We start from the raw sequence: 16,677 nt of genomic DNA, 5'->3' as shown, positions 1-16,677 counted from the left end.
AAACAAACAAACACTCACCTACAGTGTGTGGAGTGGAGAGGAAGAGCTGAGAGCACTACAACCCCTTTTGTGCACAGACTGGTTGACTCTACGCATCAGCCTGCTCCCTTTTAAGAAATCGTCTGCATCCCTCGAGGCTCGTATTTTACATGTTTACCTTTTGTGTCTCATCACTCACCATTCTCGCCTGTTCAGAAAGTGTTTACCATATAACTACACTGTGGCTTAAATGTCTCATTCTTCTCGTGGGTTAGTGTTCAGGGAGAGTTATTGGCTGGCGAGCAGAATGTTCCAAGACTTGTCTTCTACTCTGTTCTCCTCCACTTCAGTCACCGACTGTAACTCTTCCTCCAGCCCTTCAATCACATTATCCAGACCGCTCTATATTACCCTAGTGTTGGCGTCATTTACCATCACCATGATCTAAAGAAGGTTTTTAACAAGACTGAGGCCACTTCCCTGAATCTGACTGTGCCATTGACCTGTTACCTTGAACCTCTCCTGCTAAAGGAAGGCTCTCTTCTCTCTCTGCTCCATGCTACCTGGGCCCAACACTGGCACGATTATAACAGCTGGCAATTCTGTTTGTTAGCAAATGTTTCCAAATTGAATCTGGCAATAGTTCACCAAGTCAAAAATGGATTTGACAACGTGTGCAAGAAAAGATGAATTACTGTAAAATTGTGTTTCTAACCAACTAAAGCATTACATTTACATTACATTACGACCATTCGGCAGGCGCTTTTATCCAAAGCGACTTACATTATATTACCACCCTTTTCAGAGGGGGGAGCAATTGAGGGTTCGGTGCCTTGCTCAGGGGCACCTGGGCTGGGACTCGAACCGGCGACCCTCCGGTTCCCAGGCAGAAGCTCTACCCGCTGAGCTACTGCCTCCCTGAAGCGCATGATGTTGCAAAGTATCATTTGATAACATAGCTGAATCTGGGTTTGATCAAATTTGAATGGTTATTTTTGCCAGACTTAAGTTGTTGGCTTGATGGTGCAGCTTCATTTGCACTCCTTACAGTATCCTGCTACCTGCCTGCCTGCCTGCCTGCCTGCCTGCCTGCCTGCCTGCCTGCCTGCCCCCAACTGCAGACAAATCAAGACCCCGTTGAGGAGAGCCAGCATGCAGATGAGCTTCGGTTGTGTAAGCCAACTGTTTCATCATTTGCCCTCGAGGCAGCTGTTAATCAAATGCTAACACTGTTGATCACATCAGTTGGTCAACTGCTTATTTACTGTTATATGCTTAGGGTTATATGCTTAGGGTTTCAGGTACACACATGTTTATCCAAAATATTTGTACAATTTAAAGTACTGTCTTACCTACAGGGTAAAATACACAATGTGACTGATAATCTTGTCTCTTTTACTTTCCCACCCACTGGTATTGTTACATTTAAAGCCTTAGAACTTTAGATATAGTATTCATGGACATCGATGATCCCGTGCATGAAACATGACAAATACCAACAAGCACCATGTTCATATTCTTTCACATATTCTTTAATGCCTTTTTACTTTAGTGTGTCATGTACATTTTAGTTTCTAATGCAATGAAAAATGTTTTTGCAGAGACTCAATTTTATGTTTTCTTATTATTATGATTTTTTTTAAGGCCCATCATCCCCAGTTGCCTAATCTTGAGTTTGAGTTTCCCACTAGAGATAAGAAATCACAAAATCTTTTGAACAGACACGATCATTTCATATCCTCATTAATGCACTTTTGTATGGTGTGACGTACCTCGGTGTTGAAGGCTTTATCTACCTGTATAGTCTGTGCGGATACTGATATTCAATTATTTTTTAAAGATTGACTTGTGATAATGAGTTCTAAAGATATTACATGTAGTCATACTGCAGTGTTCACAACACAGGCCAGATTGGCCTCTAGCTGATCTATCGGCAAAATTAAGGGACAGAAACGCACAACTTTTTCAGACTAAATGGGTGTCCTGAGAAAATGCTGTCACATTTCGAGGACCTCAGTATCATAAGGGGCTCTCTCTCTCTCTGTCTCTCTCTCTCTTGCCCAATCACTCGCCTGAAGTTTGCTGTTCCTGACAATGTACTCTGTGAAAGTTTCTAGACGGAGTGAAATTAGACATCAAAGCTATTTGCAACAACAGAGCTAAGTCTAAAAACTGGCAGAAATAAAACAAAACATTTTTTCAAAACTAAAGCTGAACTAAAATCCAACAATCCTAAAGCTGTTTATGTAATGTTAAGGTGGACCTCAACAAAGTTGGAATTGTGACAATGGGGGCCATCAGAAGTTAAACATTCATATTTAAGCATGAACAATTATGCCGCAGCTATCACTGTTAAACATTATCTTGCCATCTTTTTCAATGCTGCACTTGTTCCTGAGATGGTCTAAGATTTCTGCTCTGAGCTCTGGGGTGAGGCTCTTGTGGAAGTGCTCTTGTTCTGTCATGAAATACAACATAAGTTCTCCCATCTCATCGTCCTCCTTAAAACAATGAGTGATGTCACAGGTCGCAGGAATTGGGTTCTCCTCAAACTTCAGACCCAGGCTCTTCAAGTGGGAAACTACATCTCCTGAATTGATGTAGTTGGGCCTGATGCTATTTCTGCGCTCCTGTTTGTAAGTCCTCCACAGGATGTCCCAGCCAGAGTCGGCTGGAGAAGACAGAGGACCATCAATTACAGATGCATTTCAGAAACAAAATCATTGTATATTGTGTTACAGAGAAAAGGAGCTTAACAGTGATATCGTGACATCTAATTATCACTAAAAGGTTTGGAAGTGGTGATTTTCAGTACATAATTTCACACTGTGTATATAGTGTGTATAATAGCTTCATTCACATCATCTGTTGGTTTGGTTTTCAACACAAAATGCAAAATGGAAGCCATTGCTATCGCCATTGAAGTATTCAAAAACAGGAGAAACAAGACAGTGGTCATTTCAGAAACATGATCCAACACAATTCTAGCTGTTATGTGAGACTACAGTCATAATAACCACTGTCTCCAGATTTTACATTAATTACACCAAGAATCATTGATTATATTTCTAAGATTACATCATATGGCACCTTTAAGGCAGTCTGTGGCATTATTTGATTAAGTGCATTCAGTCATTTTCTACTCACCTTTGCATTGAACGATCAAAAGCTTGCCGTTCTCTTTCAGCAGGCTGTGGAAGAACTTGATGGTTTCGGAAACGTCATCCACATGGTAAAGCACCTGTCAAGCAGAAGAGTGTGAGAGAACATGTCACCGTCATGTTAAAGGTTTTTATTTATAGCATAAATAGCATAGATTTAGGTTTAGTATCAATGGAGTATTACAGCCAGTGTTTAACAATTATAACTAGGAAAAAAATAGTAAAAATTTTGAAATGTAATAATGAATGAAATGAATAAACACTGCAAGTATAATAATAGTTATAATGATCTGGTGTTGAGTATTTCTATATTTGCTTTACCAGAGCCCCTTCATGCTTCATGTTGACACAAAGGCACAGAGACTTACTACACATTATGTCAGATGGATAATCTACTGAAACATTCAGTATACCCTAATACGAATCCATATATTTCATACTCTCTGACTCGCAGTGTGAAGCAGATTGAGCCTCCTATCTGAAAGGCATTATGGGTGACCAGCAACATCAATGGTCTGACCGATGAGCCTCATCAGACCAGCTTGTCAAATCATACAGCATGGTTATGAATACCTGCACCAGGTGTATGAAGTCAAATCTTTTCAGGTCTTCCTTCCCATTGACTTCCTTTATGTAGTCTTCAGCTGTCATATTATGCCAAGCAAATGGAATCTTCTGGAGGTGCTCAGTGTTGGACAGCAGCTCTACAAGACAGACGTGGTAGAACAAATAGAGAAAGGAGGAAACAGGGATGTTTACTGATGAATCTTTTGAACATTGTATTTGTAACACCGGTTCTGAACATAACACATTAAAGTTGACATTTTACTCATGGAAGAACAAAGTTGTAGATTCCTCCTCTCCCTAAACTTGGTTGCACATCACATCTCATTATCATGAGATGGCTGGTTAAATGACTTAAGTGGCGTAGATTGAAGGTTAATTTATAATAGCAATATTATTATCATAGACAATGATCAATTCTTTCAACCAAATGCACATTTCAAATGATAACAAATATGCCATCAGAGAAGCTCAAGTTTGCTTTGAATGGACAGTACCCTTGAACTCTCCTCTAAGATCTGAGCTGGGTTCCACAATGTCAACAGAGATGGAAACATCAGGTAACGTAGACTGCAGGAGAGTGAGGATCCGAGCATCATTCTCCCCTGAAAAGAAACAGGAAAATACCTTTGATGTGGTGTGAAAACTTCAGTATGAATATTTGTGTCATTTTTGCTTCATTTTCTCAAGTCAGTCTTTGAGTAAGGGCAGAGGATCTGCACTTAATATTAATTAAGCCTTCAACATCCAGCTACATCACATAATGTGATGCACCTGCATGAAGCAGAAGGAGGAGAATATGGAGTCTGTACACAGATATTGCATGAGAAATTAAAATATCTAACACACTCAAGTAACCATGCATGAAAGAATATGACCCAATGACAGATAAAGAAGATGAGCTGGATTTGAGGGGAATTTCATAGTGAAATGGCACCACCATGTGCGTAATCAAAGTACTGCACTAGACACTCTGCAGCAGTATGACTCATTAAATACACTTTAGATGATGTTAGAGGAGCTTGTTTGCTTTCCACCAACATAGCACAAATGAGCATTTGAACAGATGAAACAGGTTTGTAGTTCCTAGGGCATAAATACAATTTCTGTCTAACAAGTCATAGCGCAGACTAACAATTCCAAACTTGTCTTAGTACCATGAAGCATGAATATGAACCTATGCTCAGATTGCGTGGCACACACTTTGTTGAGTTATGAGTGAGCAAAAACAGGCAGAATGATAATAACAATAAGAAGAAGAAACAATGAGGTGTGCAAGACACCAGGAGTAGCACTCACACTGATCAGGCAAAGTCAAGAAACTTCCCCACCCAGCCCAAAGCTCTCACTGATCCATGTGTTTCATTTCTTACCTCCACCACTTCCCACACCAAGAACATCCACTTGGCTTTGACCTGCTCCAATTCTGCATCAACAGGAGAGATGGGGATCACACGTTATAAGCATACTAAGATATAAAGAATGGCTTTTTTGTCCAAAAGACTATCTATAAATATTATATTTCATGTAATGTAAGTTAAATGTAGTAAAACAAGTATCAAATTAAGCCGTACCTTTTAAATTCTGCTGGCAGGACATTGTCGTAAAACTGGAGCTGGGACTCTTTTAAATCTGAGAGTTTCAGGAAATGATGAAAGCTTTCGGTAAGATAGCCCGCATAAAGTTCAGGCGTCTCTGCCTCTGTTGCCATGACTGAAACCTGCAATTCTTTGAACACAACAATTGCAAATCATGTGATCAACATTCATTAAGCCTACAACGTCCTTATAAAAAGATAATTTTATGTAACGATGATGTCACATCATAAAGGCGACACAATGCACTGTAAGAAAAACAAACAAACACTCACCTACAGTGTGTGGAGTGGAGAGGAAGAGCTGAGAGCACTACAACCCCTTTTGTGCACAGACTGGTTGACTCTACGCATCAGCCTGCTCCCTTTTAAGAAATCGTCTGCATCCCTCGAGGCTCGTACTTTACATGTTTACCTTTTGTGTCTCATCACTCACCATTCTCGCCTGTTCAGAAAGTGTTTACCATATAACTACACTGTGGCTTAAATGTCTCATTCTTCTCGTGGGTTAGTGTTCAGGGAGAGTTATTGGCTGGCGAGCAGAATGTTCCAAGACTTGTCTTCTACTCTGTTCTCCTCCACTTCAGTCACCGACTGTAACTCTTCCTCCAGCCCTTCAATCACATTATCCAGACCGCTCTATATTACCCTAGTGTTGGCGTCATTTACCATCACCATGATCTAAAGAAGGTTTTTAACAAGACTGAGGCCACTTCCCTGAATCTGACTGTGCCATTGACCTGTTACCTTGAACCTCTCCTGCTAAAGGAAGGCTCTCTTCTCTCTCTGCTCCATGCTACCTGGGCCCAACACTGGCACGATTATAACAGCTGGCAATTCTGTTTGTTAGCAAATGTTTCCAAATTGAATCTGGCAATAGTTCACCAAGTCAAAAATGGATTTGACAACGTGTGCAAGAAAAGATGAATTACTGTAAAATTGTGTTTCTAACCAACTAGAGCATTACATTTACATTACATTACGACCATTCGGCAGACGCTTTTATCCAAAGCGACTTACATTAAATTACCACCCTTTGCAGAGGGGGGAGCAATTGAGGGTTCGGTGCCTTGCTCAGGGGCACCTGGGCAGGGACTCCAACCGGCGACCCTCCGGTTCCCAGGCAGAAGCTCTACCTGCTGAGCTACTGCCTCCCTGAAGCGCATGATGTTGCAAAGTATCATTTGATAACATAGCTGAATCTGGGTTTGATCAAATTTGAATGGTTATTTTTGCCAGACTAAAGTTGTTGGCTTGATGGTGCAGCTTCATTTGCACTCCTTACAGTATCCTGCTACCTGCCTGCCTGCCTGCCTGCCTGCCCCCAACTGCAGACAAATTAAGACCCCGTTGAGGAGAGCCAGCATGCAGATGAGCTTCGGTTGTGTAAGCCAACTGTTTCATCATTTGCCCTCGAGGCAGCTGTTAATCAAATGTTAACACTGTTGATCACATCAGTTGGTCAACTGCTTATTTACTGTTATATGCTTAGGGTTTCAGGTACACACATGTTTATCCAAAATATTTGTACAATTTAAAGTACTGTCTTACCTACAGGGTAAAATACACAATGTGACTGATAATCTTGTCTCTTTTACTTTCCCACCCACTGGTATTGTTACATTTAAAGCCTTAGAACTTTAGATATAGTATTCATGGACATCGATGATCCCGTGCATGAAACATGACAAATACCAACAAGCACCATGTTCATATTCTTTCACATATTCTTTAATGCCTTTTTACTTTAGTGTGTCATGTACATTTTAGTTTCTTATGCAATGAAAAATGTTTGTGCAGAGACTCAATTTTATGTTTTCTTATTATAATGATTTTTTTTAAGGCCCATCATCCCCAGTTGCCTAATCTTGAGTTTGAGTTTCCCACTAGAGATAAGAAATCACAATATCTTTTGAACAGACACGATCATTTCATATCCTCATTAATGCACTTTTGTATGGTGTGACGTACCTCGGTGTTGAAGGCTTTATCTACCTGTATAGTCTGTGCGGATACTGATATTCAATTATTTTTTAAAGATTGACTTGTGATAATGAGTTCTAAAGATATTACATGTAGTCATACTGCAGTGTTCACAACACAGGCCAGATTGGCCTCTAGCTGATCTATCGGCAAAATTAAGGGACAGAAACGCACAACTTTTTCAGACTAAATGGGTGTCCTGAGAAAATGCTGTCACATTTCGAGGACCTCAGTATCATGAGGGGCTCTCTCTCTCTCTGTCTCTCTCTCTCTCTCTTGCCCAATCGCTCGCCTGAAGTTTGCTGTTCCTGACAATGTACTCTGTGAAAGTTTCTAGACGGAGTGAAATTAGACATCAAAGTTATTTGCAACAACAGAGCTAAGTCTAAAAACTGGCAGAAATAAAACAAAACATTTTTTCAAAACTAAAGCTGAACTAAAATCAGCAATCCTTAAGGTGTTCATGTAATGTTAAGGTGGACCTCAACAAAGTTGGAATTGTGACAATGGGGGCCATCAGAAGTTAAACATTCATATTTAAGCATGAACAATTATGCCGCAGCTATCACTGTTAAACATTATCTTGCCATCTTTTTCAATGCTGCACTTGTTCCTGAGATGGTCTAAGATTTCTGCTCTGAGCTCTGGGGTGAGGCTCTTGTGGAAGTGCTCTTGTTCTGTCATGAAATACAACATAAGTTCTCCCATCTCATCGTCCTCCTTAAAACAATGAGTGATGTCACAGGTCGCAGGAATTGGGTTCTCCTCAAACTTCAGACCCAGGCTCTTCAAGTGGGAAACTACATCTCCTGAATTGATGTAGTTGGGCCTGATGCTATTTCTGCGCTCCTGTTTGTAAGTCCTCCACAGGATGTCCCAGCCAGAGTCGGCTGGAGAAGACAGAGGACCATCAATTACAGATGAATTTCAGAAACAAAATCATTGTATATTGTGTTACAGAGAAAAGGAGCTTAACAGTGATATCGTGACATCTAATTATCACTAAAAGGTTTGGAAGTGGTGATTTTCAGTACATAATTTCACACTGTGTATATAGTGTGTATAATAGCTTCATTCACATAATCTGTTGGTTTGGTTTTCAACACAAAATGCAAAATGGAAGCCATTGCTATCGCCATTGAAGTATTCAAAAACAGGAGAAACAAGACAGTGGTCATTTCAGAAACATGATCCAACACAATTCTAGCTGTTATGTGAGACTACAGTCATAATAACCACTGTCTCCAGATTTTACATTAATTACACCAAGAATCATTGATTATATTTCTAAGATTACATCATATGGCACCTTTAAGGCAGTCTGTGGCATTATTTAATTAAGTGCATTCAGTCATTTTCTACTCACCTTTGCATTGAACGATCAAAAGCTTGCCGTTCTCTTTCAGCAGGCTGTGGAAGAACTTGATGGTTTCGGAAACGTCATCCACATGGTAAAGCACCTGTCAAGCAGAAGAGTGTGAGAGAACATGTCACCGTCATGTTAAAGGTTTTTATTTATAGCATAAATAGCATAGATTTAGGTTTAGTATCAATGGAGTATTACAGCCAGTGTTTAACAATTATAACTAGGAAAAAAATAGTAAAAATTTTGAAATGTAATAATGAATGAAATGAATAAACACTGCAAGTATAATAATAGTTATAATGATCTGGTGTTGAGTATTTCTATATTTGCTTTACCAGAGCCCCTTCATGCTTCATGTTGACACAAAGGCACAGAGACTTACTACACATTATGTCAGATGGATAATCTACTGAAACATTCAGTATACCCTAATACGAATCCATATATTTCATACTCTCTGACTCGCAGTGTGAAGCAGATTGAGCCTCCTATCTGAAAGGCATTATGGGTGACCAGCAACATCAATGGTCTGACCGATGAGCCTCATCAGACCAGCTTGTCAAATCATACAGCATGGTTATGAATACCTGCACCAGGTGTATGAAGTCAAATCTTTTCAGGTCTTCCTTCCCATTGACTTCCTTTATGTAGTCTTCAGCTGTCATATTATGCCAAGCAAATGGAATCTTCTGGAGGTGCTCAGTGTTGGACAGCAGCTCTACAAGACAGACGTGGTAGAACAAATAGAGAAAGGAGGAAACAGGGATGTTTACTGATGAATCTTTTGAACATTGTATTTGTAACACCGGTTCTGAACATAACACATTAAAGTTGACATTTTACTCATGGAAGAACAAAGTTGTAGATTCCTCCTCTCCCTAAACTTGGTTGCACATCACATCTCATTATCATGAGATGGCTGGTTAAATGACTTAAGTGGCGTAGATTGAAGGTTAATTTATAATAGCAATATTATTATCATAGACAATGATCAATTCTTTCAACCAAATGCACATTTCAAATGATAACAAATATGCCATCAGAGAAGCTCAAGTTTGCTTTGAATGGACAGTACCCTTGAACTCTCCTCTAAGATCTGAGCTGGGTTCCACAATGTCAACAGAGATGGAAACATCAGGTAACGTAGACTGCAGGAGAGTGAGGATCCGAGCATCATTCTCCCCTGAAAAGAAACAGGAAAATACCTTTGATGTGGTGTGAAAACTTCAGTATGAATATTTGTGTCATTTTTGCTTCATTTTCTCAAGTCAGTCTTTGAGTAAGGGCAGAGGATCTGCACTTAATATTAATTAAGCCTTCAACATCCAGCTACATCACATAATGTGATGCACCTGCATGAAGCAGAAGGAGGAGAATATGGAGTCTGTACACAGATATTGCATGAGAAATTAAAATATCTAACACACTCAAGTAACCATGCATGAAAGAATATGACCCAATGACAGATAAAGAAGATGAGCTGGATTTGAGGGGAATTTCATAGTGAAATGGCACCACCATGTGCGTAATCAAAGTACTGCACTAGACACTCTGCAGCAGTATGACTCATTAAATACACTTTAGATGATGTTAGAGGAGCTTGTTTGCTTTCCACCAACATAGCACAAATGAGCATTTGAACAGATGAAACAGGTTTGTAGTTCCTAGGGCATAAATACAATTTCTGTCTAACAAGTCATAGCGCAGACTAACAATTCCAAACTTGTCTTAGTACCATGAAGCATGAATATGAACCTATGCTCAGATTGCGTGGCACACACTTTGTTGAGTTATGAGTGAGCAAAAACAGGCAGAATGATAATAACAATAAGAAGAAGAAACAATGAGGTGTGCAAGACACCAGGAGTAGCACTCACACTGATCAGGCAAAGTCAAGAAACTTCCCCACCCAGCCCAAAGCTCTCACTGATCCATGTGTTTCATTTCTTACCTCCACCACTTCCCACACCAAGAACATCCACTTGGCTTTGACCTGCTCCAATTCTGCATCAACAGGAGAGATGGGGATCACACGTTATAAGCATACTAAGATATAAAGAATGGCTTTTTTGTCCAAAAGACTATCTATAAATATTATATTTCATGTAATGTAAGTTAAATGTAGTAAAACAAGTATCAAATTAAGCCGTACCTTTTAAATTCTGCTGGCAGGACATTGTCGTAAAACTGGAGCTGGGACTCTTTTAAATCTGAGAGTTTCAGGAAATGATGAAAGCTTTCGGTAAGATAGCCCGCATAAAGTTCAGGCGTCTCTGCCTCTGTTGCCATGACTGAAACCTGCAATTCTTTGAACACAACAATTGCAAATCATGTGATCAACATTCATTAAGCCTACAACGTCCTTATAAAAAGATAATTTTATGTAACGATGATGTCACATCATAAAGGCGACACAATGCACTGTAAGAAAAACAAACAAACACTCACCTACAGTGTGTGGAGTGGAGAGGAAGAGCTGAGAGCACTACAACCCCTTTTGTGCACAGGCTGGTTGACTCTACGCATCAGCCTGCTCCCTTTTAAGAAATCGTCTGCATCCCTCGAGGCTCGTACTTTACATGTTTACCTTTTGTGTCTCATCACTCACCATTCTCGCCTGTTCAGAAAGTGTTTACCATATAACTACACTGTGGCTTAAATGTCTCATTCTTCTCGTGGGTTAGTGTTCAGGGAGAGTTATTGGCTGGCGAGCAGAATGTTCCAAGACTTGTCTTCTACTCTGTTCTCCTCCACTTCAGTCACCGACTGTAACTCTTCCTCCAGCCCTTCAATCACATTATCCAGACCGCTCTATATTACCCTAGTGTTGGCGTCATTTACCATCACCATGATCTAAAGAAGGTTTTTAACAAGACTGAGGCCACTTCCCTGAATCTGACTGTGCCATTGACCTGTTACCTTGAACCTCTCCTGCTAAAGGAAGGCTCTCTTCTCTCTCTGCTCCATGCTACCTGGGCCCAACACTGGCACGATTAAAACATCTGGCAATTCTGTTTGTTAGCAAATGTTGCCAAATTTAATCTGGCAATAGTTCACCAAGTCAAAAATGGATTTGACAACGTGTGCAAGAAAAGATGAATTACTGTAAAATTGTGTTTCTAACCAACTAGAGCATTACATTTACATTACATTACGACCATTCGGCAGACGCTTTTATCCAAAGCGACTTACATTAAATTACCACCCTTTGCAGAGGGGGGAGCAATTGAGGGTTCGGTGCCTTGCTCAGGGGCACCTGGGCAGGGACTCCAACCGGCAACCCTCCGGTTCCCAGGCAGAAGCTCTACCTGCTGAGCTACTGCCTCCCTGAAGCGCATGATGTTGCAAAGTATCATTTGATAACATAGCTGAATCTGGGTTTGATCAAATTTGAATGGTTATTTTTGCCAGACTAAAGTTGTTGGCTTGATGGTGCAGCTTCATTTGCACTCCTTACAGTATCCTGCTACCTGCCTGCCTGCCTGCCTGCCTGCCCCCAACTGCAGACAAATTAAGACCCCGTTGAGGAGAGCCAGCATGCAGATGAGCTTCGGTTGTGTAAGCCAACTGTTTCATCATTTGCCCTCGAGGCAGCTGTTAATCAAATGTTAACACTGTTGATCACATCAGTTGGTCAACTGCTTATTTACTGTTATATGCTTAGGGTTTCAGGTACACACATGTTTATCCAAAATATTTGTACAATTTAAAGTACTGTCTTACCTACAGGGTAAAATACACAATGTGACTGATAATCTTGTCTCTTTTACTTTCCCACCCACCGGTATTGTTACATTTAAAGCCTTAGAACTTTAGATATAGTATTCATGGACATCGATGATCCCGTGCATGAAACATGACAAATACCAACAAGCACCATGTTCATATTCTTTCACATATTCTTTAATGCCTTTTTACTTTAGTGTGTCATGTACATTTTAGTTTCTTATGCAATGAAAAATGTTTGTGCAGAGACTCAATTTTATGTTTTCTTATTATAATGATTTTTTTTAAGGCCCATCATCCCCAGTTGCCTAATCTTGAGTTTGAGTTTCCCACTAGAGATAAGAAATCACAAAATCTTTTGAACAGACACGATCATTTCATATCCTCATTAATGCACTTTTGTATGGTGTGACGTACCTCGGTGTTGAAGGCTTTATCTACCTGTATAGTCTGTGCGGATACTGATATTCAATTATTTTTTAAAGATTGACTTGTGATAATGAGTTCTAAAGATATTACATGTAGTCATACTGCAGTGTTCACAACACAGGCCAGATTGGCCTCTAGCTGATCTATCGGCAAAATTAAGGGACAGAAACGCACAACTTTTTCAGACTAAATGGGTGTCCTGAGAAAATGCTGTCACATTTCGAGGACCTCAGTATCATGAGGGGCTCTCTCTCTGTCTCTCTCTCTCTCTCTTGCCCAATCGCTCGCCTGAAGTTTGCTGTTCCTGACAATGTACTCTGTGAAAGTTTCTAGACGGAGTGAAATTAGACATCAAAGTTATTTGCAACAACAGAGCTAAGTCTAAAAACTGGCAGAAATAAAACAAAAAATTTTTTCAAAACTAAAGCTGAACTAAAATCAGCAATCCTAAAGGTGTTCATGTAATGTTAAGGTGGACCTCAACAAAGTTGGAATTGTGACAATGGGGGCCATCAGAAGTTAAACATTCATATTTAAGCATGAACAATTATGCCGCAGCTATCACTGTTAAACATTATCTTGCCATCTTTTTCAATGCTGCACTTGTTCCTGAGATGGTCTAAGATTTCTGCTCTGAGCTCTGGGGTGAGGCTCTTGTGGAAGTGCTCTTGTTCTGTCATGAAATACAACATAAGTTCTCCCATCTCATCGTCCTCCTTAAAACAATGAGTGATGTCACAGGTCGCAGGAATTGGGTTCTCCTCAAACTTCAGACCCAGGCTCTTCAAGTGGGAAACTACATCTCCTGAATTGATGTAGTTGGGCCTGATGCTATTTCTGCGCTCCTGTTTGTAAGTCCTCCACAGGATGTCCCAGCCAGAGTCGGCTGGAGAAGACAGAGGACCATCAATTACAGATGAATTTCAGAAACAAAATCATTGTATATTGTGTTACAGAGAAAAGGAGCTTAACAGTGATATCGTGACATCTAATTATCACTAAAAGGTTTGGAAGTGGTGATTTTCAGTACATAATTTCACACTGTGTATATAGTGTGTATAATAGCTTCATTCACATAATCTGTTGGTTTGGTTTTCAACACAAAATGCAAAATGGAAGCCATTGCTATCGCCATTGAAGTATTCAAAAACAGGAGAAACAAGACAGTGGTCATTTCAGAAACATGATCCAACACAATTCTAGCTGTTATGTGAGACTACAGTCATAATAACCACTGTCTCCAGATTTTACATTAATTACACCAAGAATCATTGATTATATTTCTAAGATTACATCATATGGCACCTTTAAGGCAGTCTGTGGCATTATTTAATTAAGTGCATTCAGTCATTTTCTACTCACCTTTGCATTGAACGATCAAAAGCTTGCCGTTCTCTTTCAGCAGGCTGTGGAAGAACTTGATGGTTTCGGAAACGTCATCCACATGGTAAAGCACCTGTCAAGCAGAAGAGTGTGAGAGAACATGTCACCGTCATGTTAAAGGTTTTTATTTATAGCATAAATAGCATAGATTTAGGTTTAGTATCAATGGAGTATTACAGCCAGTGTTTAACAATTATAACTAGGAAAAAAATAGTAAAAATTTTGAAATGTAATAATGAATGAAATGAATAAACACTGCAAGTATAATAATAGTTATAATGATCTGGTGTTGAGTATTTCTATATTTGCTTTACCAGAGCCCCTTCATGCTTCATGTTGACACAAAGGCACAGAGACTTACTACACATTATGTCAGATGGATAATCTACTGAAACATTCAGTATACCCTAATACGAATCCATATATTTCATACTCTCTGACTCGCAGTGTGAAGCAGATTGAGCCTCCTATCTGAAAGGCATTATGGGTGACCAGCAACATCAATGGTCTGACCGATGAGCCTCATCAGACCAGCTTGTCAAATCATACAGCATGGTTATGAATACCTGCACCAGGTGTATGAAGTCAAATCTTTTCAGGTCTTCCTTCCCATTGACTTCCTTTATGTAGTCTTCAGCTGTCATATTATGCCAAGCAAATGGAATCTTCTGGAGGTGCTCAGTGTTGGACAGCAGCTCTACAAGACAGACGTGGTAGAACAAATAGAGAAAGGAGGAAACAGGGATGTTTACTGATGAATCTTTTGAACATTGTATTTGTAACACCGGTTCTGAACATAACACATTAAAGTTGACATTTTACTCATGGAAGAACAAAGTTGTAGATTCCTCCTCTCCCTAAACTTGGTTGCACATCACATCTCATTATCATGAGATGGCTGGTTAAATGACTTAAGTGGCGTAGATTGAAGGTTAATTTATAATAGCAATATTATTATCATAGACAATGATCAATTCTTTCAACCAAATGCACATTTCAAATGATAACAAATATGCCATCAGAGAAGCTCAAGTTTGCTTTGAATGGACAGTACCCTTGAACTCTCCTCTAAGATCTGAGCTGGGTTCCACAATGTCAACAGAGATGGAAACATCAGGTAACGTAGACTGCAGGAGAGTGAGGATCCGAGCATCATTCTCCCCTGAAAAGAAACAGGAAAATACCTTTGATGTGGTGTGAAAACTTCAGTATGAATATTTGTGTCATTTTTGCTTCATTTTCTCAAGTCAGTCTTTGAGTAAGGGCAGAGGATCTGCACTTAATATTAATTAAGCCTTCAACATCCAGCTACATCACATAATGTGATGCACCTGCATGAAGCAGAAGGAGGAGAATATGGAGTCTGTACACAGATATTGCATGAGAAATTAAAATATCTAACACACTCAAGTAACCATGCATGAAAGAATATGACCCAATGACAGATAAAGAAGATGAGCTGGATTTGAGGGGAATTTCATAGTGAAATGGCACCACCATGTGCGTAATCAAAGTACTGCACTAGACACTCTGCAGCAGTATGACTCATTAAATACACTTTAGATGATGTTAGAGGAGCTTGTTTGCTTTCCACCAACATAGCACAAATGAGCATTTGAACAGATGAAACAGGTTTGTAGTTCCTAGGGCATAAATACAATTTCTGTCTAACAAGTCATAGCGCAGACTAACAATTCCAAACTTGTCTTAGTACCATGAAGCATGAATATGAACCTATGCTCAGATTGCGTGGCACACACTTTGTTGAGTTATGAGTGAGCAAAAACAGGCAGAATGATAATAACAATAAGAAGAAGAAACAATGAGGTGTGCAAGACACCAGGAGTAGCACTCACACTGATCAGGCAAAGTCAAGAAACTTCCCCACCCAGCCCAAAGCTCTCACTGATCCATGTGTTTCATTTCTTACCTCCACCACTTCCCACACCAAGAACATCCACTTGGCTTTGACCTGCTCCAATTCTGCATCAACAGGAGAGATGGGGATCACACGTTATAAGCATACTAAGATATAAAGAATGGCTTTTTTGTCCAAAAGACTATCTATAAATATTATATTTCATGTAATGTAAGTTAAATGTAGTAAAACAAGTATCAAATTAAGCCGTACCTTTTAAATTCTGCTGGCAGGACATTGTCGTAAAACTGGAGCTGGGACTCTTTTAAATCTGAGAGTTTCAGGAAATGATGAAAGCTTTCGGTAAGATAGCCCGCATAAAGTTCAGGCGTCTCTGCCTCTGTTGCCATGACTGAAACCTGCAATTCTTTGAACACAACAATTGCAAATCATGTGATCAACATTCATTAAGCCTACAACGTCCTTATAAAAAGATAATTTTATGTAACGATGATGTCACATCATAAAGGCGACACAATGCACTGTAAGAAAAACAAACAAACACTCACCTACAGTGTGTGGAGTGGAGAGGAAGAGCTGAGAGCACTACAACCCCTTTTGTGCACAGACTGGT

The 16,677-nt window shown here is 39.8% G+C and overlaps 3 protein-coding genes across 3 annotated transcripts; all 3 read right to left on the bottom strand.

Moving 5' to 3' along the window:
• Positions 1 to 1,581: 1,581 nt before the first annotated feature.
• Positions 1,582 to 5,578, bottom strand: LOC143007726 (histamine N-methyltransferase-like). Its single transcript, XM_076159175.1, has 6 exons — positions 5,279 to 5,578; positions 5,078 to 5,130; positions 4,202 to 4,309; positions 3,714 to 3,844; positions 3,127 to 3,220; positions 1,582 to 2,650 (listed from the first exon to the last, which is right to left on the bottom strand). Exons 1-6 carry the CDS (start codon positions 5,413 to 5,415, stop codon positions 2,298 to 2,300), a joined length of 876 nt encoding a protein of 291 aa, XP_076015290.1. The 5' UTR covers positions 5,416 to 5,578; the 3' UTR covers positions 1,582 to 2,297.
• Positions 5,579 to 7,750: 2,172 nt separating this feature from the next.
• On the bottom strand, positions 7,751 to 11,468 carry LOC143007731 (histamine N-methyltransferase-like). Its single transcript, XM_076159181.1, has 6 exons — positions 10,800 to 11,468; positions 10,599 to 10,651; positions 9,723 to 9,830; positions 9,235 to 9,365; positions 8,648 to 8,741; positions 7,751 to 8,171 (listed from the first exon to the last, which is right to left on the bottom strand). Exons 1-6 carry the CDS (start codon positions 10,934 to 10,936, stop codon positions 7,819 to 7,821), a joined length of 876 nt encoding a protein of 291 aa, XP_076015296.1. The 5' UTR covers positions 10,937 to 11,468; the 3' UTR covers positions 7,751 to 7,818.
• Positions 11,469 to 13,260: 1,792 nt separating this feature from the next.
• On the bottom strand, positions 13,261 to 16,616 carry LOC143007735 (histamine N-methyltransferase-like). Its single transcript, XM_076159185.1, has 6 exons — positions 16,317 to 16,616; positions 16,116 to 16,168; positions 15,240 to 15,347; positions 14,752 to 14,882; positions 14,165 to 14,258; positions 13,261 to 13,688 (listed from the first exon to the last, which is right to left on the bottom strand). The coding sequence occupies exons 1-6, from the start codon at positions 16,451 to 16,453 to the stop codon at positions 13,336 to 13,338; spliced, it is 876 nt and encodes a 291-aa protein (XP_076015300.1). The 5' UTR covers positions 16,454 to 16,616; the 3' UTR covers positions 13,261 to 13,335.
• Between the last annotated feature and the right edge of the window lie 61 nt (positions 16,617 to 16,677).

The sequence above is a fragment of the Genypterus blacodes genome, unplaced genomic scaffold, assembly GCF_046128005.1.
Source record: "Genypterus blacodes isolate CSIRO-AG114 ecotype Tasmania unplaced genomic scaffold, CSIRO-AGI_Gbla_v1 ptg000093l_1, whole genome shotgun sequence".
NCBI lineage: Eukaryota > Metazoa > Chordata > Actinopteri > Ophidiiformes > Ophidiidae > Genypterus > Genypterus blacodes.
This window is presented reverse-complemented; position numbering and strand designations above follow the sequence as displayed.